The 27520-nt window shown below is 37.7% G+C and overlaps 6 protein-coding genes across 7 annotated transcripts; 4 read left to right on the forward strand and 2 right to left on the reverse strand.

The window, feature by feature from the left end:
• Positions 1 to 241: 241 nt before the first annotated feature.
• On the reverse strand, positions 242 to 4563 carry LOC139189428 (uncharacterized). The gene is given in 5 exon segments (XM_070808377.1): positions 242 to 433; positions 521 to 757; positions 3377 to 3511; positions 3765 to 3917; positions 3970 to 4563. Coding segments are annotated over 5 exon segments (1311 nt in total).
• Positions 4564 to 8605: 4042 nt separating this feature from the next.
• LOC139189429 (putative F-box protein At5g62660) lies at positions 8606 to 10308 on the forward strand. Its single transcript, XM_070808378.1, has 3 exons — positions 8606 to 8639; positions 8791 to 8852; positions 9094 to 10308. Exons 1-3 carry the CDS (start codon positions 8606 to 8608, stop codon positions 10306 to 10308), a joined length of 1311 nt encoding a protein of 436 aa, XP_070664479.1.
• A 4761-nt stretch (positions 10309 to 15069) lies between these two features.
• Positions 15070 to 16779, forward strand: LOC103447840 (F-box protein At4g19940-like). Of its 2 annotated transcripts, none has more exons than XM_008387043.4 (2): positions 15070 to 15303; positions 15443 to 16779. In XM_008387043.4, the coding sequence occupies exon 2, from the start codon at positions 15476 to 15478 to the stop codon at positions 16682 to 16684; it is 1209 nt and encodes a 402-aa protein (XP_008385265.2). In that variant the 5' UTR covers positions 15070 to 15303; positions 15443 to 15475; the 3' UTR covers positions 16685 to 16779. The 2 variants fall into 2 exon arrangements, with proteins under 2 accessions (XP_008385265.2, XP_017191226.2); XM_017335737.3 differs by having other exon boundaries at positions 15083 to 15303; positions 15447 to 16779.
• A 2065-nt stretch (positions 16780 to 18844) lies between these two features.
• Positions 18845 to 20059, forward strand: LOC103447928 (F-box protein At1g30790-like). The gene has a single exon (XM_008387154.3). It carries the CDS (start codon positions 18845 to 18847, stop codon positions 20057 to 20059), a length of 1215 nt encoding a protein of 404 aa, XP_008385376.2.
• A 1231-nt stretch (positions 20060 to 21290) lies between these two features.
• LOC103413017 (tRNA-splicing endonuclease subunit Sen2-1) lies at positions 21291 to 22837 on the forward strand. The gene is made up of 2 exons (XM_008351516.4): positions 21291 to 21699; positions 21898 to 22837. The coding sequence occupies exon 2, from the start codon at positions 21904 to 21906 to the stop codon at positions 22645 to 22647; it is 744 nt and encodes a 247-aa protein (XP_008349738.3). The 5' UTR covers positions 21291 to 21699; positions 21898 to 21903; the 3' UTR covers positions 22648 to 22837.
• Positions 22838 to 22987: 150 nt separating this feature from the next.
• On the reverse strand, positions 22988 to 27180 carry LOC103422864 (tetraspanin-3-like). Its single transcript, XM_029088484.2, has 2 exons — positions 26406 to 27180; positions 22988 to 23552 (listed from the first exon to the last, which is right to left on the reverse strand). Exons 1-2 carry the CDS (start codon positions 26919 to 26921, stop codon positions 23208 to 23210), a joined length of 861 nt encoding a protein of 286 aa, XP_028944317.2. The 5' UTR covers positions 26922 to 27180; the 3' UTR covers positions 22988 to 23207.
• Between the last annotated feature and the right edge of the window lie 340 nt (positions 27181 to 27520).

A 27520-nucleotide genomic window follows, 5' to 3' on the forward strand; every position in this document is an offset into this window, starting at 1 on the left:
GTTTAATGTACAAGGGATCCATATATATATGAGAAGAAAGAGGGGGAAGAAAGAGAAGCTAGCCTAATCTACACCTTACAAAAAACAACTTGCACCAATCAATCACATCCCTTAAATCAAGGAAAGAAGACTAATTACTCTAGTCCCTAGAGAACATGGTAGCTGACTCTAGAGGCCAAAATACACTTCAACACTTCAACACTCCCCCTCAAGCTGGATCGAGGAGGTTAACTGAGCCAAGCTAGCCTAATAATCGATGGAACTGAGTGGATGCCAATGTCTTTGTAAAGAGATCTGCTAATTGATCATGGCTTCGTGTGAACATGGTCCGGATGATTTGAGTTTGAACTTGAGCTCTGATGAAATGACAATCCACTTCAATATGTTTGGTTCTTTCATGGAACACAGGGTTGGCAGCAATATGCATGGCTGCCTGATTATCACACATAAGTGACATAAGAGTAGAACTAGAAAACCCTAAGTCTGAAAGAAACCCTTTAAGCCAAATGAGTTCACAAACAGTGGTTGCCATGGCTCGATACTCAGCCTCTGCGCTGGAACGAGCAATTACCTGTTGCTTCTTGCTCTTCCATGTGACAAGGTTTCCACCAACAAATGTATAATAGCCTGTGGTTGATTTCCTATCAATTGCATTACCTGCCCAGTCTACATCTGTGTAGCCACTAATGACAATGGATTGATTGTTGTGCATTGTAATTCCTTGCCCTATTGAACCCTTGAGATAACGAAGGATTCTCTTAACAATGTTAAGGTGATCAACAGTGGAAGAGTGCATAAACTAACTAGCCAAGCTCACTGCATAAGGGATATCTGGACGAGTGATGGTGAGGTATATGAGCTTGTCTACTAATCGTTAATAGTAGGTTACATCATGCATGGCTTCTCTATCTATGCTAAGGTTCAGTTACAATCAACGGGAGTGATAACAGGCTTGCAATCAAGCATTTTTGCTTCTTGAAGAAAGTCCAATACATATTTCCATTGATGTAGAAACATTCCTTTTGAAGATGTTGCCATTTCAATCCCTAAAAAATACTTTAACCTCCCCAAATCTTTGATAGCGAAAGTTTGATGTAGTGAGAGTTTTAGTGCTTCAATCTCCACGGTACTATCTCCAGTGATGATAAGATCATCAACGTAGATGAGGACCACCAACTTCCCACTGGTACCAGTTCTCACAAATAACGAAGAATCAGCATTACTTCACAGGAATCCAGCATTTTCCAGAACAGAACTGAGCTTGGCATACCAAGCTCTTAGTGATTGTTTAAATCCGTATATTGCCTTGTGCAATTTGCAAACCATGTTGCCTTTGAAACCATCATAGCCTGGAGGAGGTTGCATATACATTTCTTCCTACAACTCTCCGTGAAGGAAAGCATTCTTCACATCCATTTGGTAGAGTGACCACCAACAATTGATTGCAACTGAAAGTAAAACCCTGACTGAGTTCATCTTGGCCACCGGTGCAAATGTTTCCTTATAATCTACTCCAAAGGTTTGGGTGAAACCTCGAGCAACAAGTCTAGCCTTGTGTCTCTCAATAGATCCATCAGCTTTGAATTTTGTCTTGTAAATCCAACGACTTCCAACATCGTTTTTTCCTGGTGGTAGTTAAACTAGACTCCAGGTGTGATTCTCTTCCAATGCACGAAACTCTTCTGTCATGGCTTGTTTCCATTGTGGGAGAATAGAAGCATCTTGAAAGCTTCTTGGTTCACAGTGCTTATCAATTTCACTAAGAAATGCAGCATGAGATGTTGAGAACTTACTAAAGCTGATACATTCAGTGATAGGATGCCGTGAGGCATATGTAACATAGTCTTGCAACCAAGCTGGAGGTTTTCTGATTCGATGAGGGTTTCTCTTAATCACATAAGACTCTGTAGTGGACTGAGAATGATCAGAGTAGGGCTCTTCTTCACTCTCACTAGCAATAATTTGGTCAGTTTGTACCTCTTCACAATCTAGACTCATACTGGCTGATCTTTCTTCCAACATCGGATGATTAAAGTTTTGAGGGAGTGGGAACATGTCAACTAAATCCTCCCCCTGACTTGTAAAATAGGGACGGTCATCTTCAAACTTCACATCTCTTGAAACTGTGCACTTTTTAGTGACTGGATTGAAGCACTTGTATCCCTTTTGGGTGGCCGAGTATCCCATAAACACACACTTGGTTGCCCTAGCATCTAGTTTGTCATGGTTCAAGGTTTGGATGTGAACAAAAAAAAAACACAACCAAACACCTTGAGGTGTGTCAAATCTATTTTCCTCCCCTTGAGAACTTCATAGGGAGATTTAAACCCTAGCACACGACTTGGAAGTCGATTTATGAGATAAGTGGCAGTAAGGATGGCAAATGACCAAAATTTCTTTGGAACATGCATGTGAATCATGAGAGCATGAGTCTTCTCCAAGAGATCTCTATTTTTCCTCTCAGCTACTCCATTTTGTTGATGAGTCCCTACACAGCTGGTTTGATGTATGATACCCTGAGAACTTATGTATTGAAGCATGTTGTTGGATAGAAATTCAGTGCCATTATCTGACCTTAAAACCTTAATGTTTGATTGAAATTGTGTTTTAACATGCATGTGAAAATCTTTGAAAATGGTTGGGACTTCACTCTTTGATTTCATAAGATATAGAAAACTTGTTCGAGAGAAATCATCAAGAAATAGAACAAAGTACTTAAACCCTTCCATTGATTCAGTTGCAGGTCCCCATACATCGGTGTACACCATTTCAAAAGGTTTACTTGTCCTAGACATTGAATTACTAAAAGGTAGCCTAGTAAACTTAGAAAATTGACAAGTATCACAAGTAGGATAAGGGTTACAAAAATTTGGAAACGGTTTAGACAAGACAACTTCAGAAGGGTGAGCTAATCTCCTATGCCAAAATTGGTTTTCATCTATAGACTTCGATTGAGCTTGAAGAGCCTGAGTGAAACAGGCATTCTTGCATAGGTAGTAAAGTCCATTTATGAAGACCCCTTCACCAATCATCTTCATGGTGAGAACATCCTGAAACATCACATTATTTGGTGAGAAAATAGCACGGCAGTTTAGAATGTTGGTGATCTTTCCAATTGACAAAAGTTGGAAAGGAAATGTTGGTACATAGAGGGCAGTGGAAGGTATTTTTTAAGAGAGTAAGTTTATTTCTCCTTTTTCCAAAACTAAGACATTTTTTCCATTTGCAACAGACACATGCGAGGGACTTGAAATTTTTTTTAAATGATGTAAATTTGTAACTTTGTTTGTCATATGATTTGTGGCGCCTGAATCAATTATCCAACAATCAGTTTCAGTACTAGTTAATAGGGCAGTAGTGAAGGCTTTGAGTATACTTGATACTTCTCCCTTTGGAACTTTCTCATTTCTAGCAAGAAAGCTATCAAATTGTCCCAACATAGCTGTGTGACTACCCTCTTCATTGCCTTGACCATGTGAGCCTCCTTCGTGTCCCTTACTTTGTAGGTAAGCTGCAAATTCATTGATCAATGATAATGGATTGGCAGTGAACTCCATGGATCCTTATGAAATAGTAAGAAGGTGAGCATTAGCAAGTTGTGCCTTGAAATAAGGTTGAAATTGATGTGAGGACCTTGGTATCATCTTTCCATCTTTGCTGAACTTAGGCTTAAGTTCAGGATAAAGCTCCCAACACTTGTCTTCCACATGACCAACACCATTGCAATATTTGCATTTTAGATGTGTGTTTCTTCCCTTGTATACCTTGGCTTCTAAATTCTTGTAATTTGATGCATATGCCCAAGTGTCAGTCAATCTGGGGGTGTGATCAGTATTCATAACCTTCTTCCTTGCTTCTTCTCGTTGGATAGTTGCACAAACATTGTTGAAGGTAGGTAGGTCTTGACTCGTCAAGATGTATAGTTGCACAAACATTGTTGAAGGTAGGTAGGTCTTGACTCGTCAAGATGTGACTCCTTAGGTCCTCGTACTCAAAGCTCAAACTCCCTAACAGCTGATAAATTTTGTCTTCCTTAGCTCGTTTTAAGAGAATGGTAGGATCTGTGGTATGTGAGAGATATACATCCAACTCATTCCACATGGCTTTGAGACTCCCAAGGTGTTGAACAAACGATTTCCCTTCTTGTTGAGCACTAGCAATGTCCTTCTTTAATTGGAAGACCCGCGCATAGTTGTTTTGATTTCCATACATATCCTGCAAAGCTTTCCAAAGATCATGTGCGGAATTGGAGTAGCTAAAAATTTCAGCAACATGTTGCTCCATGGTGTTGAGCAGCAAGGACATGACAAGTTGATCTTTGCAGAGCCATGCATCGTATGTAGAGGAAGAACGGTCTGGAGCTTCCACGCTTCCATTTACAAACCCTAACTTTCCTTTGCCTCAAAGAGCTAGTGAAACAGCTCAGGACCAAGGAAGATAATTGAACTCGTTTAAGAGAACTGAACATAAACGTTGATTGGTGTTAACCTCAACGTCTAAGAAGTTTGGAGAGAGACTATGCTGGGTTTCCTCATCATGGTTCACAGAACTTTCTTCAGCCATGACTTAGACTTTGAAAGAAAAAATTCGCAGCAACAAGAATGGCAAAGACAGGTTACAAAAGAACCTGCGCTGATACCATATAGAAATTATGGCTTTAATTTGTAATGTATTTCATGAGTTTAATGTACAAGGGGTCCAGATATATATGAGAAGAAAGAGGGGAAAGAAAGAGAAGCTAGCCTAATCTACACCTTACAAAAAGGGATGTGATATCCACACACCTTTTTTTACTTCTCACACACCCTTCTAATTTTCAACTGTTGGATCGAATGAATTGAAGAAGATCAACGGACAGAAATTAACAAAGGGTGTGTGAGAAGTAAAAAGGGGTGTGTGGATAGCACACTCCTACAAAAAACAACTTGCACCAATCAATCACATCCCTTAAATCAAGGAAAAAAGACTAATTACTCTAGTGCCTAGAGCTATCCCTAGAGAACATGGTAGCTGACTCTAAAGGCCAAAATACACTTCAACACTTCAACATGTTCCTAGCTTCCAAGAGAAATTATATATTTTCAGATACTCCCAGGCTACCGTCCAAGTCCATGATGCGCTTCAAAAATACGCATGCAAGTCTTGGTCCTCTCTCGTCCCCAACCCTTTCTTTGACGATGCCCATCAAAATTTTCACCTTAACATGCTCACTCACCTCCTCCTCACCACCAGGGACAAAGCCACAAGGCAACAACACTTCCTCTCTGTACAAATCAACCAAGATGGAAGTCCAACACCCGCCATCTACCTTCTAAACCTTCCAATGTCCAATTATCATCGTCTCTACTATGCGCAAAGCACCAATGGCTTGGTTTGCCTTTACCTTTCAAACAACTTGTTTCGCAATCATACTCTAGCATATATTGATCCTCCGAATTTCATATTCAACCCCTGCACCCGAGAGTCTATTATTCTACCACATGCTTCACCTGCATACTGGACATCTCACGTTACGTACCACTTTGGATTTAGTTCTCTAACAAAAGAGTATAAGGTTCTCCAAGTGCAAACATTCCGTCCTCATTCTATTCCAATGGACATGACGTTTATGTGCAAGATATTCAAATTAGGTACAAGTTCATCATGGAGGCGCCTAGAGGTAGACCTGAACGATCTATCCTCTCGAGTGCCCGTTTCAGGTGCTAAGTGTGTGCATCAATGGGGCCATACATTGGATGCATGGGAAAGAAAATGTTGCGGTGGTTTATAGCATTGGAGATGAGAAATTTAGAGTGATCTCAAGATTATAACTGTTTTACACATCGTATTGGTTACCCCACGGGAGAAGTAATGAGAAATGGAGTTGATCGGATGGATGGATGTTTGGCACTAATACGTGACAAGAAGTTGGTGAAATTACAGAATTCGATCGCGTAGTGGATTTTGAAAGACTACCAAATCAAGTGTGGGTTAGGGAGGCTATCATGTTTCCCCTTGGTTGGGGGGCGTTACGATGCCCTGTTCCATTGCGTAGCAATCACAATGGTGAGCTCCTCCTCCAGTCTACAGAGTTACGTGTGCATGAGCAGCCAGACCATGTGAGAGTGCATGTGTACAATATGGAGAGAAAGCTTTACGGGAAATGAAATTGGCTTGCCCTTCGAATGGACATTTCTGAACGATGCTCGATTTAAGTTAATTGCTAGTTATGATAACATTGTGCCCTTACGATGAGATGTGGTGGGATCGTTAAGATTAATTTGTTGAGGCTCAAAAGGTTTTTTTTTATGTACTATGATATAGGGAGGGGGATTTTGGCTAAACTACCTAATGTAGAACAAATGGTGAGTGGATTAAAGACAAAATGGGATGAAGAAAGACAAAAGAACGCAAGCACAAATTTATAGAGTAGGCATCCGAGCTCCGCTTTGGGGCCCATGATATCTTTCCAAAAAGAGCTTAACGACTCGGTTCAAACTCACCGTTTTGTTGTGACTTATAGCTCATTTTAGCCATTGGGGTCATTTCAGTTTCCAAAACAACATTTTAAGTTTGTAATAAATATCGAACTTTTCATTTTATGTATGATGAATATCTTTTTTAATTCCCTAAAAACCCCTGGGCTTCCCCAAAGTTGTGATTAAGTTTGTTTGAGTTGTGTGGCTGCTAGCTAATGTAATGTAATGCATTAATTCATAATTAATCAAATAACCTTTGGAATTTCTCTCAAACTCTAGTTGTTTTCAGAAAACTTGGATCTTCGAGGGTATACGTTTGTAACGTTGCATCCTTCTACGTTCATGCTGCATTTATGGATTTGAACCGGGTAAAGTGAGACAGATAGTGACCTGGTGGAAGGCCATCAACCTGTAAGTAGTATTACTTTTCATTTTTTTGAATTTTGAAATAAGATAATATGTTTTTGTATTTGTTGGACTTGTCAAGCGAATTCACAAAGAAGCTAAGCTGCATAGTCAACATATACATATATAAATACATTCAAACATAGAACTTGTCGATTCTTCTGATAAAAACTATGAACTTTAGATTTCCCAATTCCCATTCTAAATCGGCCACCACAAAACTAGCTGTGACTCATCACTTGTAAGGATAACTTGAACAGAAGGAAGCAATCCAAATCATGGATCAAGATATGGAATCAGCTGGTTCCAAGCTCCCAAGCGAAATTATATTCTTTCAGATACTCCCAAGGCTGCCGTCCAAGTCCCTGATGCGCTTCAAATGCGTACACGAGTCATGGTCCTCTCTCGTCTGCAACCCTTTCTTTGTCGACGCCCCATCAACCCTTACACCATATAAAGCTCACTCACCTCCTCCTCACCAGTTGAGACAAAGCCAAAAGGCAACAACACTTCCTCTTCAAAATCAACCAACAAGGAAATCCAACAGCCGCCACGCACCTCTAAACCTTCCAACATTGTCCTATGATCGTCTCTACAATGCAGAGAGCATCAACGGCACAGTCTTTCTTTACTTTTGGAGTGTGTGAACAAGATAATTATTATGTTATCTTTATTTTTGTCATAATTACATTAAAAAAAATTAGGAATGATATGTCAGATTTCAATAACCTTAATTTTATCCAAAATCAATTAATTGCTCAAAAACCAAAAAAGATATTGGAGGAAACTAATTTTACCACTTACAATAAAATGAATTGTGATTCAAAAGCAATGCTATTTTGAGTTCAAATGGTCTAGAGATGTTTGCAGCTCGAATTGCCCCATTGAATAATACAAAGGGATTTGAGAGGAGTAGAGAACGCGTGGACCAGAGAGCAAGAAGGTTTTGTAAGCCCTCGACAAATGGTATTTATAGGCGAGGATTTGGATCGTGACATTTAAAGAATTTGGATCGTGACATTTAATCTTTCATATATGTTTTTATCAGTAGGCAACTGATGGGAGATTGGAAAATATTGCCTTCTTTACTAAATGATACAATTTTTACGATTTGTTTTTGGAAACTTTGAACTCAAAAAACCGACTTGTGTTTCAACATAAGGATTTTTCAATTATATAGAATCGGATTATGCTCTTGCAGTACAATTGATTTTAAATGCAAAAGTGGATAATCACTCTATGGGAGGTTTAGTATTGAATTATCGTGCTATTATGCAAAAAATGGTCTTGTGAAATTCGTCATATTTATAGTGAATGGAACTTTGTTGCAAATGATTTGGCTCGTTTGGGTTTATCATGCAGTTTGGGTCCAATCTTTTTTTAGCAAGCTCATCCTTCTTGTTGCTGGTTACTAGTTTCCTTTTCTCTTGGGCTTTTATGCCCCATTGTCAACAAAAAAACAACGTTTCAATTCTATTGGCTATCCCTGATGGGTCAAACTGGATTATTCTTTCAGGTGATCAGGTGAAATTTTGGCATTCAAAGTGGTTGGACGTGCCGGTTGTTCATCAATTGGGACTTCATTTACCTATTTCATATCGTTTGCGTGCTTTGGTCTCAGATTTTATTTTTAATGGTGGTTGGGATCGCCCTCATGATTTACATGGCCCCCTAGTTTCACTCCTAGGATACTAGAGGTCTTGTGGCGGTTTCCTCTTCCAAACCGGGTTAAGTAAACACGGATGGTGCAGCTAAAGATTCTGGTGGGGAACAGAGGTAGGTTTACATTGGCCCCCTAGTCTGCCTTACCTATTCTCTTATTTCATGACCTAAGTTTTTTCCCTCTAAGTTGTAATCCTTTATTTTAGCACTAGCAATTATTTTGTAATTTTAAATTGGCTTTCTTTTATTTTTCTGACGTTCACAGAATTAAACAAAATGATAAGAGAACTTGAGCTTATTTTGTATTTTGAGGACTTTTTCACGCGAGTTAACCAAGGCAGCTTTAGCTGCATTATCACAGCGATGAATACAAGATTGTACATTGTCAATTCTTCAAGACAATAACGCCCATTCAATGATCAATCCAAACTCCGAACTCGTCATTATTTAAAGACCCTTGCCCTTTTTGCCTTCTTACGTTTATAAACTATGAACTTAAGTTCTTCCATTCACAATCTGCCTGTATAAAAATAGTTGTGACTAGTAAGGATATCGCCCAAGAAAGTAGAAGAGAAACTTGGAATCAAGTTCCGAGCTCCCAAGCGAAATTATATGCTTTCAGATACTCCCAAGGCTACCGTCCAAGTCCCTAATGCGCTTCAAATGCGTATGCAAGTCTTGGTCCTCTCTTGTGCAGAACCCTTCCTTTGCCGATGCTCATCAAAGCTTACACCGTAACAAGCTTACTCACCTCCGCCTCACCATTTGGGACACAGCCACAAGGCAACAACACTTCCTTTCTGTACAAATCAACCAAGACGGAAGTCCAACACCTGCCATCCACCTTCTAAACCTTCCAACAATGTCCAATGATCATCGTCTCTACAACGCGCAAAGCACAAATGGCTTGGTCTGCCTTTACCTCTCAAACACCTTGTCTCACGATCATACTCTAGCATATCTTGATCCTCCCAATTTCATATTCAATCCTTGCACCCGAGAGTCTATTATTCTACCACATGCTTCACCTCCATACTGTACATCCCACATTACCTATCACTTTGGATTTAGTCCTCTTACAAACGAGTATAAGGTTCTCCAAGTGCAAACGTTCCGGCCTCACGATTCAATTCCAACGGATTTGACCTTTATGTTCAAGATGTTCAAATTAGGTACAAGTTTATGGAGGCGCCTGGAGATAGACCTTAACCACCTCGCTTTTGATCCTCTTGAGTGCCCGTTTAAAGTGCAAGGTGTGTGCATCAATGGGGCCATACATTGGATGCATTGGAAAGAAAATGTTGTAGTGGTTTTTGATATTGGAGATGAGAAATTTAGAGTGATTCCACTTCCTCAAGATTATATCTGTTTTATTCATCGTATCTTGGGAGAAGTAATGAGAAATGTACTTGAGGTGGATGGATATTTGGCTCTAATAGGGGACAAGAAATTGATGACATTACAAAATATGATGGCGTTATGGATTTTGAAGGACTACCAAAATCAAGTGTGGGTTAGAAAGACAATCATGCTTCCCCATTGTTGGAGGGCGTTAGGATGCCTCGTTCCATTGCGTACCATTCACAATGGTGAGCTGCTCCTCCAATCTACAGTATTACGTGTGCATGGGCCGCCGGGCCATGTGAGAGTGCATGTGTACAATATGGAGAGTAAAAGCTTTAGTGAAAGTGAAATTGGCTTGCCCTCCGAATGGACATTTAGGAACGATGCTCGATTGAAGTTAGTTGCTAGTTATGATGATAACATTGTGCCCTTACGATGAGATGTAATGGGATTGTCAAGATTAAGCTACCTAATGTTTAGTCTATATTCAAAATTTTGTTTCTTATCGTATAAAAAAACAGTCTTCTTCTGTAGAACTTGGAAAATATTATACAAGTTGTAATCTGACTCTCTAATTATAATGAAATAAGTAAATAGATGAACAACAGTTGGCATACATTAAACTCCTCACCGCAGCTCTCCCTAATCAAGGAGTTGGTCGTACTTTGGCTTACAGGATCGATCCTTCCTCTTTATCCTCGAAAATTCTGTACTACTCAACTTTTAATCATTATCATTGTTAAAGACTCGATAGTATAGAACGTATCATAGTATACTAGAAAATCTCTTTAGAGCCTTTTGTTTCTAATTGCGTTAAACCCCTAGTTCTTCTAACTTCTTTGTTAAGTATGAGGCTGCCTCAGTTGTGCTAAATTATTATAGTTTTTTAATTTCCAAATTGGTATGTATTCTGCTTTGCTTTCTGTTTAATCATAACAAACCTTGTAATTCTGATTGGTTTCGATATGGCCTCGTAATGATCTCTTTAATTTGTTTTAGGTTAGTTGTTTATCAAAATCTCATTTTTCTAATTTACCTTTTTGGGTCTTAGGGCGCTCAAGTGACGTCCATTTCATAAAAAATTAAAAAAAAAAATAGTTCTCATGCTACACGAATTTTGACGAATTTATTAATGAATTTTAGCAATAGCAATTATATTGTAATTTTAGATTGGCTTTTTATTCTTTTTCTGAAGTTCAAAAAATTAAACAAAATGAAGTTTTCAAAAAAAAACAAAAAAAGAAGTTTTCAAAAAAAATTAAACAAAATGATAAGAGAACTTGAGCTTATTTTGTATTTTGAGGACTTTTTTAAGCGAGTTAACCAAAGCAGCTTTAGTTGCATTGTTGTCCCCACACAGTGGTAAATACAAGATTGTACATCGTCAATTCATCCGGACAATAACGTCCATTCAATGATCAATTCACACTTCGAACTTGTCTTTATTTAAAGACCCTTGCTTTTGGAGAGATTTTTCAGTGTGACCAATACACGGAGTAGTACACCACGTGTCACTAAATAAATGGTGGAATATGTATGTTAAAAAATTAATAACTTAAAAAATAAAATTTCTCATCATTCCTATTAAAACACGTAGTTTACCACTTGTGTTCCCATCACAACTAAAAATTTCTCGCCCTTTTGGCCTTCTTACTTTTATAAACTATGAACTTAAGCTCTTCCATTCACAATCTGCCTGTATAAAATTAGTTGTGACTAGTAAGGATATAGCCCAAAAATGTAGAAGAGAAACATGGAATCTAGTTCTGATGAGATCCCAACCGACATTATATGCTTTCAAATACTCCCAAGGCTACCGTCCAAGTCCCTGATGCGCTTCAAATGCGTTTGCAAGTCTTGGTCCTCTCTCATCCGCAACCCTTCCTTTGCCGATATTCATCAAAGCTTCCACCGTAACAAGCTCACTAACCTCCTCCTCACCACTTGGGACAAAGCCGCAAGGCAACAACACTTCCTCTCTGTACAAATCAACCAAGACGGAAGTCCAACACCCACCATCCACCTTCCAAACCAGTATCCAATGATCATCGTCTCTACAATATGCAAAGCACCAATGGCCTGATCTGCCTTTACCTTTCAAACACCCTGTCTCGCGATCATGCTCTAGCATATCTTGATCCTCCCAATTTCATATTCAACCCTTGCACCCGAGAGTCTATTATTCTACCACATGCTTCACCTGCATACCGTACATCCCACGTTACGTACCACTTTGGATTTAGTCCTCTTACAAACGAATATAAGGTTCTCCAAGCGCAAACGTTCCGGCCTGATGATTCAATTCCAACGGATATGACCTTTATGTTCAAGATATTCAAATTAGGTACAAGTTTACGGAGAACCCTGGAGGTAGACCTTAACGATCTCCCTTTTGATCCTGTCAAGTGCCAGTTTAATAAAAGTGCGAAGTGTGTGCATCAATGGGGCCATACATTCGATGCATAGGAAATAAAATGTTGTAGTGGTTTTAGACATCGGAGATGAGAAATTCAGAGTGATCTCACTTTCTCAATATTATATTTATTTTAGACATCGTATTGGTTACCCCACGGCAGAAATAATGAGAAATGTTGTTGAGGTAGGTGGATGTTTGGTTATAATAGGTGACAAGAAATTGATGAAATCACGAGATACGTTATGGATTTTGAAGGACTACGAAAATCAAGTGTGGATTAGGGAGGCTATCAAATTTCCCCTTTGTTGGAGGGCGTTAGGTGCCCCGTCCCATTGCGTACCATTCACAATGGTGAGCTCCTCCTCCAGTCTACAGACTTACGTATGCATGAGCCGCAGGACCATCTGAGAGTGCATGTGTACAACATGGAGAGTAAAAGCTTCATGGGAAGTGTAATTGGCTTGCCCTCCGAATGGACATTTCGTAACGATGCTCGATTGAAGTTAGTCGCTAGTTATGATGATAACATTGTGCCCTTACGATGAGATGTGATGGGATCATCAAGATTAATTTAATGAGGCACCAAATCTGTTTTTTTTTTTTTTTTTGGTACAATCAATGATATAGGGATTTCAGCTAAGCTACCCATTCAAAAGGAATTTCAGCTGGCTCATTCCAATTGCTCTAAGCGGGGAAAAGGGGTAGGTTGCATTAGTAGCAATAGTCTGGGTCTTGATGTGTAGTGCGGCTTGCCTAATCCTGATGAAATGAGCTAAGTTTTTTCCCTCTTAGTTGTAATCTTTTATTTAAGCAATAGCAATTATTTTGTAATTTAGATTGGCTTTTTTTTTTTTTTCATTTTCTAAAGTTCAAAAAATTTAAACAAAATGATAAGAGAACTTGAGCTTATTTTGTATTTTGTAGACTTCTTCAAGCGAGTTAACCAAAGCAGCTTTAGCTGCATTGTCCACACACAGCGATGAAAACAAGATTGTACGTTGTCAATTCTTCAAGACAACAACGCCCCTTCAATGATAAATCCGAACTTTGAACTTGTCATTATTTAAATACCTTTCCCCTTTTACCCATCTTACGTTCCTAGATACAGTATGGTTTGAGTTTGCGGTTTAATTTGGATATGGAATTCGCTAGTAACGTTTAGTATCACTTGTCAAATAGTAGACATAAATAGTACAATATTCAGTTCAATTCATTTTAAATTCGTTAAAGAATAATGATTGATCTGTAAATAAATGTATTTGTAATTATACATTTAGTATTTTACAATTAATTTGGAGAATTACTATTACTACTTTTAAGGGTAAATTACATAGTAGCCCCTCAGATTTGAGGTCTATAGCAATCTTATACAACATCTTTAAAACATTTCACTTTCATACCTGAAGTACTATTTTATTTCAATTTCATACAACCGTTACATTTTCCATTCATGGATCTGTTAAATGCTGACGTGGCTGCCACATATATGTCACGTGGCTGCCAAATGTCTGCCACGTGGCAAATAAAATAAATTTTTTTTAAAAAAAAAAACATGTCTGCCACTTTTTTTTTTTCTTTTTTTTCTCTTTCTTCTTCTCTTTCTTCTTCTTCTTCTTCTGGGTTCGGTCCCTTTTTTTTTTTTTTGGTTCTTCTTCTTCTTCTTCTTCTTCTTCCTCCTCCTCCTCCTTATCTTCTTCTTCTTCCTCCTTCTTCTTCTGGGTTGCAGGGGGTTCGATCATTTTTTTTTCTTCTTCTTCCTCCTCCTCCTCTTTCTTCTTCTCTTCTTCTTCTACCTCCTTTTGGTTCAGTCCCTTCTTTTTTTTTTCTTTTTTTTTTCTTCTTCTTCTTCCTCCTCCTCCTCTTTCTTCTTTTCTTCCTCCTCTTTCTTCTTCTCTTTTGGGTTCGGTCCCTTTCTTTTTTTTTTTTCTTCTTCTTCTTCTTCTTCCTCCTCCTCCTCTTTCTTCTTCTCTTCCTCCTCTTTCTTCTTCTCTTCTGGGTTCGGTCCCTTTCTTTCTTTCTTTTTTTTCTTCTTCTTCCTCCTCCTCCTCCTCTTTCTTCTTTTCTTCTTCTTCTTCCTCCTCCTTCTTCTTCTCTTCTTCTTCTTCCTCCTTCTTCTTCTGGGTTCGGTCCCTTTCTTTTTTTTCTTTTTTTTCTTCTTCTTCTTCTTCTTCCTCCTCCTCCTCTTTCTTCTTCTCCTCTTCTTCTTCCTTCTTCTCTTCTTCTTCTTCCTCCTTCTTCTTCTGGGTTCGGTCCCTTTCTTTTTTTTTTCTTTTTTTTTTTTCTTCTTCTTCTTCTTCTTCCTCCTCCTCCTCTTTCTTCTTCTCTTCTTCTTCCTCCTTCTTCTTCTAGGTTGCAGGGGTTCGGTCCCTTTTTTTTTTCCTTTCAATTTCAGGTTTTTTTTTAAAAAATTAAAAAATTATTTTATTTGCCACGTGGCAGACATTTGGCAGTCACATGACATATATGTGGCAGCCACGTCAGCATTTAACAGATCCATGGATGGAAAATGTAACGGTTGTATGCAATTGAAATAAAATAGTACTTGAGGTATGAAAATGAAATGTTTTAAAGATGTTGTATAAGATTGCAAATATACTTCAAACCTAAAGGGCTACTATGTAATTTACCCTACTTTTAAAATATCATTATATACTTTTCATATTTTTCTTTTAATTATAAAAATTATCTTTTTTTACCTCGGTAAACTCTTCACCTCTCATTATTTTATTAAAATATTCTTATTAATAAACTAATGAATTTTCTTATTAACCTTTCCCTTCCCTTGGTAATCATTATTTTCTACTCCTCTCCCCGACGTCTCCTTTCTTCTCCTTCGCCGACGAACACAAGGACGAACTTCACTCTCACTTTCCCTCCTCTTTCTCCCTCATCTCAATCATGTCAGATAATCAAAGTCCCGAAAGCAAGGCCAGCTAAAAATTGGAACCTCCCCAGTATTAAGCTCTTCTCAAAGGGGATGAGCAATTCACTTCTGTTCTTGAAGAGATGATCGTACTTGTAAGTCTCTCTCTGTAGATTAGCCAAGAGCGTTTTTCAGTTGTTTCTTCAATTTTTGTCTAATTTGAATCCGGCAATTATGCTATGAACTTAAGTTCTTCCATTCACAATCTGCCTGTATAAAATTATTTGTGACTAGTAAGGATATCGCCCAAGAAAGTAGAAGAGAAACATGGAATCAGCTGGCTCCGAGCTCCCAAGCGAAATTATATGGTTTCAGATACTACCAAGGGTACCGTCCAAATCCCTGATGCGCTTCAAATGCGTATGCAAGTCATGGTCCTCCCTCGTCCGCAACCCTTCCTTTGTCGATGCTCATCAAAGCTTCCACCGGAACAAGCTCACTCACCTCCTGCTCACCACTTGGGACAGAGCCACAAGGCAACAACACTTCCTCTCTGCACAAATCAACCAAGACGGACCTCCAACACCCGCCATCCACCTTCTAAACCTACCAATGGGCAGTGATCATCGTCTCTACAATGCGCAAAGCACGAATGGCTTGGTCTGCCTTTACCTTTCAAACAACTTATCTCGTCATCATACTCTAGCATATCTTGATCCTCCCAATTTCATATTCAACCCTTGCACCCGAGAGTCTATTATTCTACCACATGCTTCACCTGCATACTGTACATCCCACGTTACCTATCACTTTGGATTTAGTCCTCTTACAAATGAGTATAAGGTTCTTCAAGTGCAAACGTTCCGGCCTCACGATTCAATTCCAACGGATATGACCTTTATGTTCAAGATATTCAAATTAGGTACTAGTTTATGGAGGCGCCTAGAGATAGACCGTAACGATCTCCCTTTTGAACCTCTCAAATGTCCGTTTCAAGTGCAAAGTGTGTGCATCAATGGGGCCATGCATTGGATGCATTTGAAAGAAAATGTTGTTGTGGTTTTTGACATTGGAGACGAGAAATTCAGAGTGATCCCACTTCCTCAAGATTATGTTTGTTTTATACATCGTATTGGTTACCCCATGGGAGACGCAATGAGAAATGTGGTTGAGATGGGCGGATGTTTGGCTCTAATAGGTGACAAGAAATTGGTGAGATCACAGAATATGATGGCGTTATGGATTTTGAAGGACTACGAAAATCAAGTGTGGATCAGGGAGGCTATCACATTTCCCCTTCGTTGGAGGGCTTTAGGATGCCCCGTTCCATTGCGTACCATTCACAATGGTGAGCTCCTCCTCCAATCTATAGAATTACATGTGCATGAAGCGCCGGACCATGTGAGAGTGCATGTGTACAATATGGAGAGTAAAAGCTTTAGGGGAAGTGAAATTGGCCTGCCCTGGGCATTTCTTAACGATGCTCGATTGAAGTTAGTTGTTTGTTATGATGATAACATTGTGCCCTTACGATGAGATGCGATGGCCTATTGGATCGTCTGAATCAAATGGCATACATTGGTATGTGTTCTGTTTTGCTTTCTGTTTAATCTTATCGAACCTTGTAATTTTGATTGGTCTTGATATGGCCATGTAATGTTCTCTGTAATTTTATTTGGGTTAGTTGTTATAAAAATCTCAAGTGACATACATTTCAGAAGAAAAAAAAGTAGGTCTTTTTCATGCTACACGAATTTTGACGAAGTTATTAACGAACCTTATAAAGTGAGACATATAAATTGCATAGTCAATATACACATATAGATATATGTTCAAACTTTGAACTGGATAAAGTGTGACAGATAGTGACCTAGTGGAAGGCCATGAACCTGCAATTAATATTACTGTTCATTTTTTGAATTTTGAAGTAAGTTACTTTTGTATTTTTTGGAGTTTTCAAACGAGTTCACCAAAGCAGATAGACTGCATGGTCAGCATACGCATATAGAAATACATTCAAACTTAGAACTTGTCTATTCTTCAGATATAAACTATGAACTTCGGATTTCCCAATTCCCATACTTCATCGGCCACTACAAAACTAGTTGGGACTCATTACTTGTAAGAAGGATAACTTCCCCATAAGAAGGAAATCTAGAATATGGATCAAGACATGGAACCAGCTGGATCCGAGCTTCCAAGCGAAATTATATGCTTTCAAGGCTGCCGTCCAAGTTCCTGATGTGATTTTCATTGTTCGGGACCAAATTGATGATGTACAATAAAGGGCCGAATTAGTGGCAGAACCAGAAATTGAAACTAGGAAGGGCCTCTAGGCCATATGAAAGAAACTAGAGAGAGAATAATATAACTAATGGAGAAAAAAAAATGTTCATTTTTTGTAGTGGAATGAAAATTATAATCAAAAGAGAGTAAAAGAGTCACAAAAAAAATAAATTTTAGATGGTTATATTATAAGCACCGAACTTCTTTATAAGTTCCTACATTGAAGTTGAACAAAAATTAATAGTTATGACTTAAAACTGCAGCTATGTAAATTGTCTTTCAATATAAAGTCTTCCTCTTTTCTATGAATGCGTGGTTTCACTTTATAACATTAATCTATCATGCAAAATAGTGAACTAATTGAGGAATAGTTGATATAACGCTCTGGTTTCATAACAATACTATTGTAAAACACTTTTTTTTTTTGTCGATTAGAAAAACATAGTAAAGCTAGCGGGAAGTAAAAGCACACAAGTCGAAAAATGTAGAATATCCAACCAAAAGCACACAAACAAAAGCTACAAAGTGAGGAAACTTCAGGATAGGCATGGGCCTTTCTTGTTCCTCAAGTGGCTTTGCCACTGAGCCGAATGGATGGAAGATGAAATGGAGCGAAGAAGACAAAGAGATTCAGCAGGAATTTCATATTTAGCGTCCGAGTTCCGATTTGGGCTCGTGATACATTCCTAGAAAGAGAATGACGCGCCGCTTCAAACACACAGTTTTCTAAGATGTAAGGGGGATTTTATTTATTCAAGGATGTTTAGGCTTCCAACCGCATTTTAAATTAGGTTAATAAAAATCGAACTTTTCATTTCACATCCGATTATTGTCATTGTTTGTTCCAAAGACTCTTGAACCTTTCCAAGGCTGATTTTATGTCCTTAGAAGCATTGACTCCCAATGTAAACTCCATTTTCAATCAATATTAATCAAACAAAACCTTTGGGATTTCTCTCAAATTCTGGTGGACTGCATAACTTGTTCTTTAAGGGCTTGTAATCCTTATTAGCTTTGTATTGCGTCAATTGAGGAGTTATGCTAATCAAGGACTACTTTCACTAAAAAGTCGGCCATGTAATGTTCTCTGTAATTTTATTCAGATTTAGGTGTTTATAAAAATCTCAATTGACATACATTAAAGAAAAGCACAAAAAAAAAAAAAAAAGTCTCTTTCATGCTACACGAATTTCGACGGAGTTGTTAAGGGATTTGAACCTTGTAAAGTGAGACAAATAAACTACATAGTCGGCATACACATAGAAATACATTCAAACTTAGAATTTATCAATTATTCAGATATAAAATATGAACTTTATAGATTTCCCAATTTCTCCATCGGCCACTACAAAACTAGTTGTGACTCATTACTTGTAAGGTAACTTGCCCCTTAAGAAGGAAATATAGAGTATGGATCAAGACATGGAATCAGCTGGCTCCGAGCTCCCAAGCGAAATCATATGCTATCAGATACTACCAAGGCTGCCGTCTAAGTCCCTCATGCGATTCAAATGCGTAGGCAAGTCTTGGTCCTCTCTCGTCCGCAGCCCTTCCTTTGTCGACGCCCATCAAACCTTCCACCGTAACAAGCTCAATCACCTTCTCCTCACTACTTGGGACAAATCCACAAGGCAACAACACTTCCTCTCTGTGCAAATCAACCAAGAAGGAATTCCAACAGCTGCCACGCACCTTCTAAACCTTCCAACATTGTCCTTCAATCAACGTCTCTACAATGTAGAGAGTATCAACGGCTTGGTCTTCCTTTACCCTTCGAATACCGTGTTCCCCCATCACAATCAAGCCAATCGTGATAATCTTCTTCGCATGTTAAATCCCTCAACACGGGAGTTTATTGCTCTTCCACATGCATTTCCCAGGTGCTGCCGTCGTGCCCATTCTACACATCACTTCGGGTTTAGTCCTCTTACAAATGAATATAAAGTTCTCCAAGTGCAAAGGTTTCAGCCTCGTGATTCTATGACAAGGGCTATGACTTTTATGTTCAAGATATTCAAATTAGGTACAAGTTTATGGAGGTGCATAGAGTTAGACCTTAATGACCTCCCTTTTGATCCTTTCAAGTGCCCGTTTCATAGGAGAAGTGTGAGTGTCAATGGCGCCATACATTGGATGCATGACACACAAAATATCTTAGTGGTTTTCGACATTGCAGATGAGAAATTCAAAGTAATCACAATTCCTCACAATTATAATTGTGCTATACATAAATTTAACTTTGCATATGGGAATATAGTTGAAGTGTTTGGATGTTTGGCGCTAATTGGCGACGAGCAGTTGACACAACAAAATATGATGGGGTTATGGATTTTGAAGGACTACGAAAATCAAGTGTGGGTTAAGGAGACTTTCAGATTTCCCTTTGTTTGGAGTGAATTCGGATACCCCGTCCCTTTCTGTTCCATTCACACAGGTGAGCTCATCCTCCAATCTTCGAAGTTAAGTAGACAACACCCGAATCATGTGAGGCTGCATCTCTACAATATGAAGAGTAAAAGTTTTAGGGAAAGTGAAATTGTTTTGCCCTCCGAATGGAGATTCCAGTATGATACTCGATTGACTTTACTTGCTAGCTTTGATGATAGCGTTGTGCCCTTAAGATGAAATGGTCTATTCGTTCATCAAGTTTTAGTTCAACGGTCTGGATCTAAACTTGAAGCTTTCAATTCTCCAACTCGATTTTTTTTTTTTTTTTTTTGGAGAAATTTGTCATTTTTTTACGTTTTTTTTAAGTTTTGTAAAGCTTAACCATGTGATTTTTATTATGTCTTCTCTAGTAGTTTGAGTGAGTATGATATCTACATATAAGAATCAGGCAGTTGAGTTTGATACTTATAACTTCCTGCTATGGTATGTATTCAATATGTTTATCACGCATAGTTTAATATATTGAACTCATAAGTTTAATAAATTGGTATTGCACTCAAATTCTTCCGTCCATTGTTGGAATGTGATTCTTACACGAGTTCAATATATTAGTATCATAGGCCTACTCATAGGTTCGCTAGCTACTAGGTAGGCATAGTGGTGGGCAAGGTCTAAAATATCGGTAGTCCAAAAACATGGAAATTTCGATAGAAATATCAGGATATTATCGATATTAATAAAAATTAAATAAAAACCACGGAAATTGTAAGAAAAACTTGGAAATTTTTATTGAAACTTTGCAGGATGTTTATTTAGTCAATTATCTATTAGTTTATCACAAAAAATTAGAAGGAAATGCATTGCATTATGGATTTAACTGATTTAAGTTGATTATATAGCGAGCTGGCAAACATTGTAAGTGTAGAAAATATGTAGTAATTAATGAAAGAAGTTTAAACACACCATAATCATTTATATATAATGAATTAATACAATATTTTACATTTTATACATTGCATGGTAAGATACATGAGTGACTTAGTACCACATAAAGTTCCTATCAAGGTTTAAAATATCGATGATATTGGAAATATCGGTAGTCCAAAAACACGGAAATTTCGATGAAAATATCGGAATAATATCGATATTTTAGACCTTGGTGGGGGGGGGTAAATACCCACTGGGTATACCGTTTCCTCTCCTGCCAAAATTCTTTTTAGAATGTTAATTGTAGAAAGAAAAATATTCTTACAAGAAATATAAACTTTGAATCAATAATCTCACCAAAATTGGTTCCTTCGAAAATAATACAAACAAAAAAAGTAGTGTTATTAACACTCATTTTTACTTTTTATGTGCCTTTTTAAATTTTCAATCATCGATTCGAATAAATTAAAAAAAAATTAATTACAAAAAATTAATGAGTGTGGGTGAGAAGTAGAAACGAGACTCTCACTTAAAACTCACCATTTCGTGAAATAACAGAAATGAAAATTTTAAAACAAAAATAGGCCTTCTTCCGTGACCGTGAGATAATAGGTCCTCTCCCAGAGCCGCTGTAATTTTGGCGCCGCCGCGAGCAGCACCGGCCAAACAGCCACAATCTCTCCAACTCCAAGGTTCTAGCGAATTGGTCTCAAACGACCCACGAATAAGATCAAGCGACCAAATCGGAAATCTCCAAGGGTTTGAGCGAATTGAGTGACAGTCCTCCCTCCCACTTGTGTTGCAGATTCTCAATTCTGTACAAGGAAAGCCAATTACCAAAACGGCGCCGCTTAAAACTTTGAAGGATCACAGTGCAGAAGCTCGAGGACAAACTTCACAAGTGTGATTATTTGAACAATCACATCCCCAGAGAGCTTCGCTACGAAAAGGTATGCTTTCCAATTTTTCATTTTTTCATCTTATTTTTAGGTTATAGCAAATTAAGAAGAGAGAATTCCAAGTTGGTTTTCGGGCCGATAAGTCGATCGTTGGGTGCGTTGAGCAATGGTTGTGAACTGGATTATGGGTGTCCTTTTAGAGGCCTTCAATTTGTTTGTAGTGATGTATTCCGTTTGATCGTATTGTAGGATCGAATGGGGCCTAGATGGAAAGGAAAAGGCGCAGAAGCTAAGGCACTTGCAGATCCAATGTCAAAGATAGTATTGAAGCTTCAGTCATCTCTAATCCAATCAGATGCCCGAGGAATCTTATGCGGGAGCAGCGTACTTCTTGCTGCAGAAGAAGAACAAGCCCTTCTCTTCAGTCGTGCCTACTTTGGCCACCCGATTGTTAATGCCGATAAGGATAGGCAGTGGTTTCAGTTGGGCATGGAAGAGGCATTTTTCCTGTGCTATTCTTTAAAATGCCTCAAGATAGCGGGCGAAGACAAACGCCCGAAGGACGATCAAGAGCTTTGGCAGTGCATGAAGTCCGAAAAAGCGGGATTTCCTGTATTTTACAAGGCGTATTCTCACCTTCGAACGAAAAATTGGGTTGTGAGACCCGGACTTCAATATGGTGCGGACTTTGTTGCTTACCGTCACCATCCGAGTTTGGTCCATTCTGAATATGCTGTGCTCGTGTCATCAGAAGGAGATGCTGAAGCAAATGGGCGATTGAATGTGTGGTCTGATGTTCATTGCACCTTAAGGCTTTGTTTAGGGGTTGTAAAGACATTGCTAGTTCTTACTATTAGTAAGAATGGTGATGATGATGCCTCTCCGTCATGTTTGGCGAACTACACGGTCGACGAGCGCACAGTTACAAGATGGAGTCCGGAACAAAGCCGCGAGGAAGATACAACAACAGATAATGCGGAATCACAAGCAACAGAGTAGTTGAAAACGGAACTAGGTCAGTGGTCAAACATAATCGTATTTCAAATTTCATAATTTCCATGTTCATGTTGCAAGTTAAATGAATGTGTTTCGCATCTGGGGAATTCAATTTAGAGTTTGATCTTCTGCTTTTCAATGTTATCTGTGAAACTTTCATAAAAAGAGTAATGCAAACTACGTTTTTCCTTCAGACGTATTTGTACAAAATGTAGACACATTTTCACATCGTCGGAGCAAGTACATCACACTCCGACACAACACAACGCCACCACATGAAGCACCTACACTACCGCTTTCCCCGTCGTGATTGCAGTTAGTGTAAACACATACCAAAGAAAAATCAAGCAAATTGGCATCTTTTTTCCTCTCCAGCAGATGGTTAATAGTCTACAAGGCTATAGAGTACCAATAATTCACATATACAGCCAAATTATCGAAATTCAAACCAAATTCATAATGCACACTTGACTAAGACAAGTCCTATAAGTGCAACCCCGAAAACCATAAAACATAGATTTTTCACATAGTTTTTTCACGTATTAAATTCTCTACCATTGTAATTAGAGTTGGAAAGCACTTGGGTGTGATTTTGTCATCCGAGCCTCGCCGTAGGGTTCGTCGTTGTCAATCCGACGGTTGTTGCGGAATGCTGCACAACCGATCACATAGAAGATAACTAGGATGATCAACACAACAATGTTGACCACAGAGACCTTCCTCCAGCTCTTCCTGATGCTGGCCAAGAGACCAGCTCTGCAAGAATTGCAGGAATAGCAGAGTTGCTGTTGGTCATTGCTCCACAGTGTGCAGTCCGTACTGGTCCCGGAAAAACCTGCTCCGGTGGTCCAGACGGTCTCGTTCACATAGCTATATCCACATTCTGTAGGGGGCTTGCAGCAGCCGGACTGTAGAACAAATGGGGGGGAAATGGTACTTCAGTCATCATATCAATACAAATACACACTCGCTCGCGCGCACACACATATACCGTCCTTACGAAAGAAACGTTTCCGTTTTCTGTGATTTTCAATTAATTTTCCTTCATACTTACCTATGTTTTCCTAATGGCTACAGATTCTAACTTGAGCAAGTGAAACAGATCACCCTTAAGTAATGCCATATACCATACTTATGGAATATAAATAGGCCGAAGAATGGTTTTGGTCCTTGTAGTTTTGGTTGATGCTATGAATAAAGTTATGGTTCTTTGAAATTATTTCTTTCTTTAGTGATTTTAAAATTGGACGGTCCAACATGAAGTATGGAACGTGCTCAATAATATCTGAACCGGGATCCTGCTGGATCCTCTTTAGGAGGATTTCAGGATCCGTCAATTTTGTCTGTTTATCGTACATTATTTAATTAAAAATTATTTTTAATATTTTTATTTAAAACTAAACATAAACCGTTCTTGATAAAAACTGACTAAACGATGAACGAATACAATTCACAAATCTTCAAGATCCTCGTCAAAATGATCCGGTGAGGATCCTCTTGGATAATATCTGGAACATTGCATTTTTCCACCAATAAGTTAAAGACACTTTTTCTTGGTTACACCAATAATATGTGGACTTAATTTTTTAATAGACAAAGAAAAATATACAAAAAAATAAAAATAAAATAAAATAAAACGGAAAGTGAGCCAAAAAAGATGTGGGAAAACTTTATGTCAAATCCAAGTTTGTCCCAAGGTGTACCATTATTATTTCCTACCTCTAAAGCAAGTACCAGACAAAATATGAGAGAAGGATGTACAACCTAAAATGAAATTCTGTTACCATAAAAGATAACATGTGAACCTTCTTTCTTAAAAACATTTTATAGGACTGACTTTAAAGAGTTGCTCTAATTTTAGGTCGGTTGGTTTTTTACGAGCTAGCTCTTTATTTAGTGATAATCTTCTTTTAAATATGTAGACATCTCAAATTCGAATACTCGATGTCGGTAAGTTGCTTTCTATTTTTTAAGAAGTGTTAATAAGTATCTTGAGAGAAAGTGTAACAAGGCTACAAGTGGGCTTTTCTGTTTTTATATGCAGTGGGGTTTAACTTTTAAGTGGTATCTTGTAAACATCACTTCCACTGATGAAATGTAGACACAATTATTGGAATTAGCTATGTTATCGGTAAATCCATTGTACCATTATATCATTGTTGAAAAAGCTTGGATGCTGATATTGACGTTCTAAAAATCTTAAGAGTATGTTTTTAATAAGTTTATTTATTTTTAAGAATACAAAGAAAATTTTAAACTGTCAATACCAGTACTAAAAGTATTATGTTTTAACTTGTAATTACATGAAGAATTTTATATTATTTTAACTTTTACATGAGCATATAAATTTAATTTATGGTTTGGCCTAGGAAACACAATGTTATTCCTTTTTTTTTGTCAAAATAAAAAAGTTAAGAAAAAATGTGTCATATGAATAATTAATGAATTTAAGTTTTTAGTGTAGATAATTTCGTTTGTTTAAAGAAATAACTGATGAATTTAAAGCAAGATTTTTCTACAAAAGGGAAACTTCCATTCATACAATACAAGAACCAATTAAAAGGTGGACTCAGCCTCAAACCCCACCCTTGGTTGTCAGATTGTATCTACCACTAACCCACAAATTAATCATCTCAACTTTAACTTGAAAAAAAAAACCATTAAACAATATAAGTGAAATAATCTTGTCCCATGAAATGGAATCCTAAATTATTTTTATTTCAACTACTTTCCTCCGTCAAAATTCGAGACTAAATGTCGAACTCCTTTCCATAATTTAAATAAAGGATCATTTTAGTTCTCTTCTCTAATCAATCTCATTGTTAAAATAAAATATTGTTTGTTTAAATAGTTTGATCGAAATTTCTAGCATTATGGAAAGGAATTAACTTCTGTATTTATGCATTTACAATCTCACAAATTATGAAATTTAAACCAATTCAACTAGTATTTGCACAATATAATAATTACTTAAAAATTAATAATCGAGTATTATTGTTTTTCACATATTTCTCGCACAAAAAAAAATTGAACCCACGTAATTATCAACCTATATTTAAATATAAAAAAAACTGTTGATATATTTTAAAACATAAAGTAAATACATGCAATTAACGTGAATACATTTAGCAAAAAAATTATGGGTACAAATAAAATTATAAAATATGGATACATATTAAATTTTTAAATTATAGGTACAAAATAACACTAGACAGAATATTGGTGCAAATTTAAAAAATGAGTATAAATTATATATGAAAAATATTTGGAAAATATTTGGAAATAATTAATAAAGTATTTATCCTTAAAATTGACATATTATAATATGTAAATAATTTAATATTCAAATAATGACATGGACAAAAGTCTTAAGAATCTTGAACAAAAAATTTGAAAAAAAAAATTAATAATGAAAAGAAAAATGAAGACTGAGAACCGAAATTACCTTAAAACAAATTTAGTGTGGATTATCATTTTTTTATAAATAAATAAAATAAAATAAATAACCTCGAACGAATATGAACATAACCAAATAATAAAGTTTTTCTTTTCTTTTCCATACGATAAATTTTGTTAAATTTTGTTAGATTAACCACCAATGAGGTTTGAATTCACGTTATTATGCAAGAGCTCAAAACATTTTCACCACTGTGATAAAGGTTCCTTACCAAAAAATAAAGTTTCTAAATCCCATACAAATTTTTTTTAAATAAATAAATTCAGATGCAAAAACATGAATAAAAATTTAATTATTCACATACCTGGATAGAGTTGAGCTTTCTGCTGAAAAACATGTCAGCAGTCTCAGGCACACCATTCACACTCCTCCCAATCTTTTGACAAGCTTTTGAGTCCCTCACACAAGACGCAATCTTCCTCCAGTAGCCATTATCCGCCACGCGGTCCTTCAGCCAGCCGGAATAGTCCTGCAGGTAGTAGTCCTTGTAACCCTTATTCGTCAACGACCTCCCGGAGCCCTTGTCAGTGACGGCGTAGGCGAAGATAATGAAGCCGATGAGGGCGGCGATGACGAAGAACATGACGAACAGGTACACCCACATGAGGAAGGTGTTCCTGTAGCACGCACCAGCGAACCCAGCAAGAGAAACCACCATGATTGCGGCCCCTATGACGATGAGCGGCCATTGGAGGAACTTGAGGCAGTCGGTGTTGTTGGCGCGGCTGCTCAGCCAGATTCCTCCGCCCAGGATGGGGATCGAGAGGAGGAAAGTTACGAAATTTAGTAGTCCAATCAAGTGGTTGCTGGTCCTCATCATTGTGGAATCTCTTTTTTTTTTCGGGGTTTTCTTTTTGTCTGCCTTTTTTTCTTTCTGGGTTTTGTTTTTTGGAAGGTTTGGAGATTTGGTTTCTTCTGTTTCTGCTGCTGCTCTGCTTTGAAGATGCTTAAAGTTCGGAGTTTTGATGAGTAGTCTGAGATGCAGGTGTCGTTGTTTTATAAGGGGTGAAATTATATGTTATCTGTACTCTCTCTATGCAAATGACCTGACTACCCTTTGTGCTTTGAATTTGTCCCAAAGTGTTCATGGTAGCTACTTTTCACTCTTTCGACTTTTTCACACGTTTTTTGTTCATATAATTAACAACTTAAACAAAACATCGTACATGATTAAATAAGAGTCCGTAAATAAAGAAAAATGTGTTTATCACTTTTCTTGGTCGAATCCGGATCCTCTTTAAATATTTTTATTTAAAATTAAATATAAATAGTACCTGACAAAAATTGTTAGGTCCCGGCCCGGGTGCACCACTTCCCGAGCCTGTTCCACCACCGTAGTGCATGATATTGTCCGTTTTAGGCTCTGACCACGCCCTCACGGTTTCGTTTCTGGAAATTCACGAGCAACTTCCCAATGGG

Source organism: Malus domestica, chromosome 11 (genome assembly GCF_042453785.1).
Source record: "Malus domestica chromosome 11, GDT2T_hap1".
Classification (NCBI taxonomy): domain Eukaryota; kingdom Viridiplantae; phylum Streptophyta; class Magnoliopsida; order Rosales; family Rosaceae; genus Malus; species Malus domestica.

Bases quoted from the DNA above. Each gene is read 5' to 3' on its own strand.
- LOC139189429 (XM_070808378.1), top strand. From the start codon at position 8,606: ATGGTGCAGCTAAAGATTCTGGTGGGGAACAGAG. The intron at 8,640-8,790 runs GTAGGTTTACAT...TGACGTTCACAG, and splicing joins GATTCTGGTGGGGAACAGAG to AATTAAACAAAATGATAAGA. The intron at 8,853-9,093 runs GTTAACCAAGGC...CCAAGAAAGTAG, and splicing joins TTGAGGACTTTTTCACGCGA to AAGAGAAACTTGGAATCAAG.
- LOC103447840 (XM_008387043.4), top strand. From the start codon at position 15,476: ATGGAATCAGCTGGCTCCGAGCTCCCAAGCGAAATTATATGGTTTCAG.
- LOC103447928 (XM_008387154.3), top strand. From the start codon at position 18,845: ATGGATCAAGACATGGAATCAGCTGGCTCCGAGCTCCCAAGCGAAATC.
- LOC103413017 (XM_008351516.4), top strand. From the start codon at position 21,904: ATGGGGCCTAGATGGAAAGGAAAAGGCGCAGAAGCTAAGGCACTTGCA.
- LOC103422864 (XM_029088484.2), bottom strand. From the start codon at position 26,921: ATGATGAGGACCAGCAACCACTTGATTGGACTACTAAATTTCGTAACT. The intron at 23,553-26,405 runs GTATGTGAATAA...TTTGTTCTACAG, and splicing joins GAAAGCTCAACTCTATCCAG to TCCGGCTGCTGCAAGCCCCC.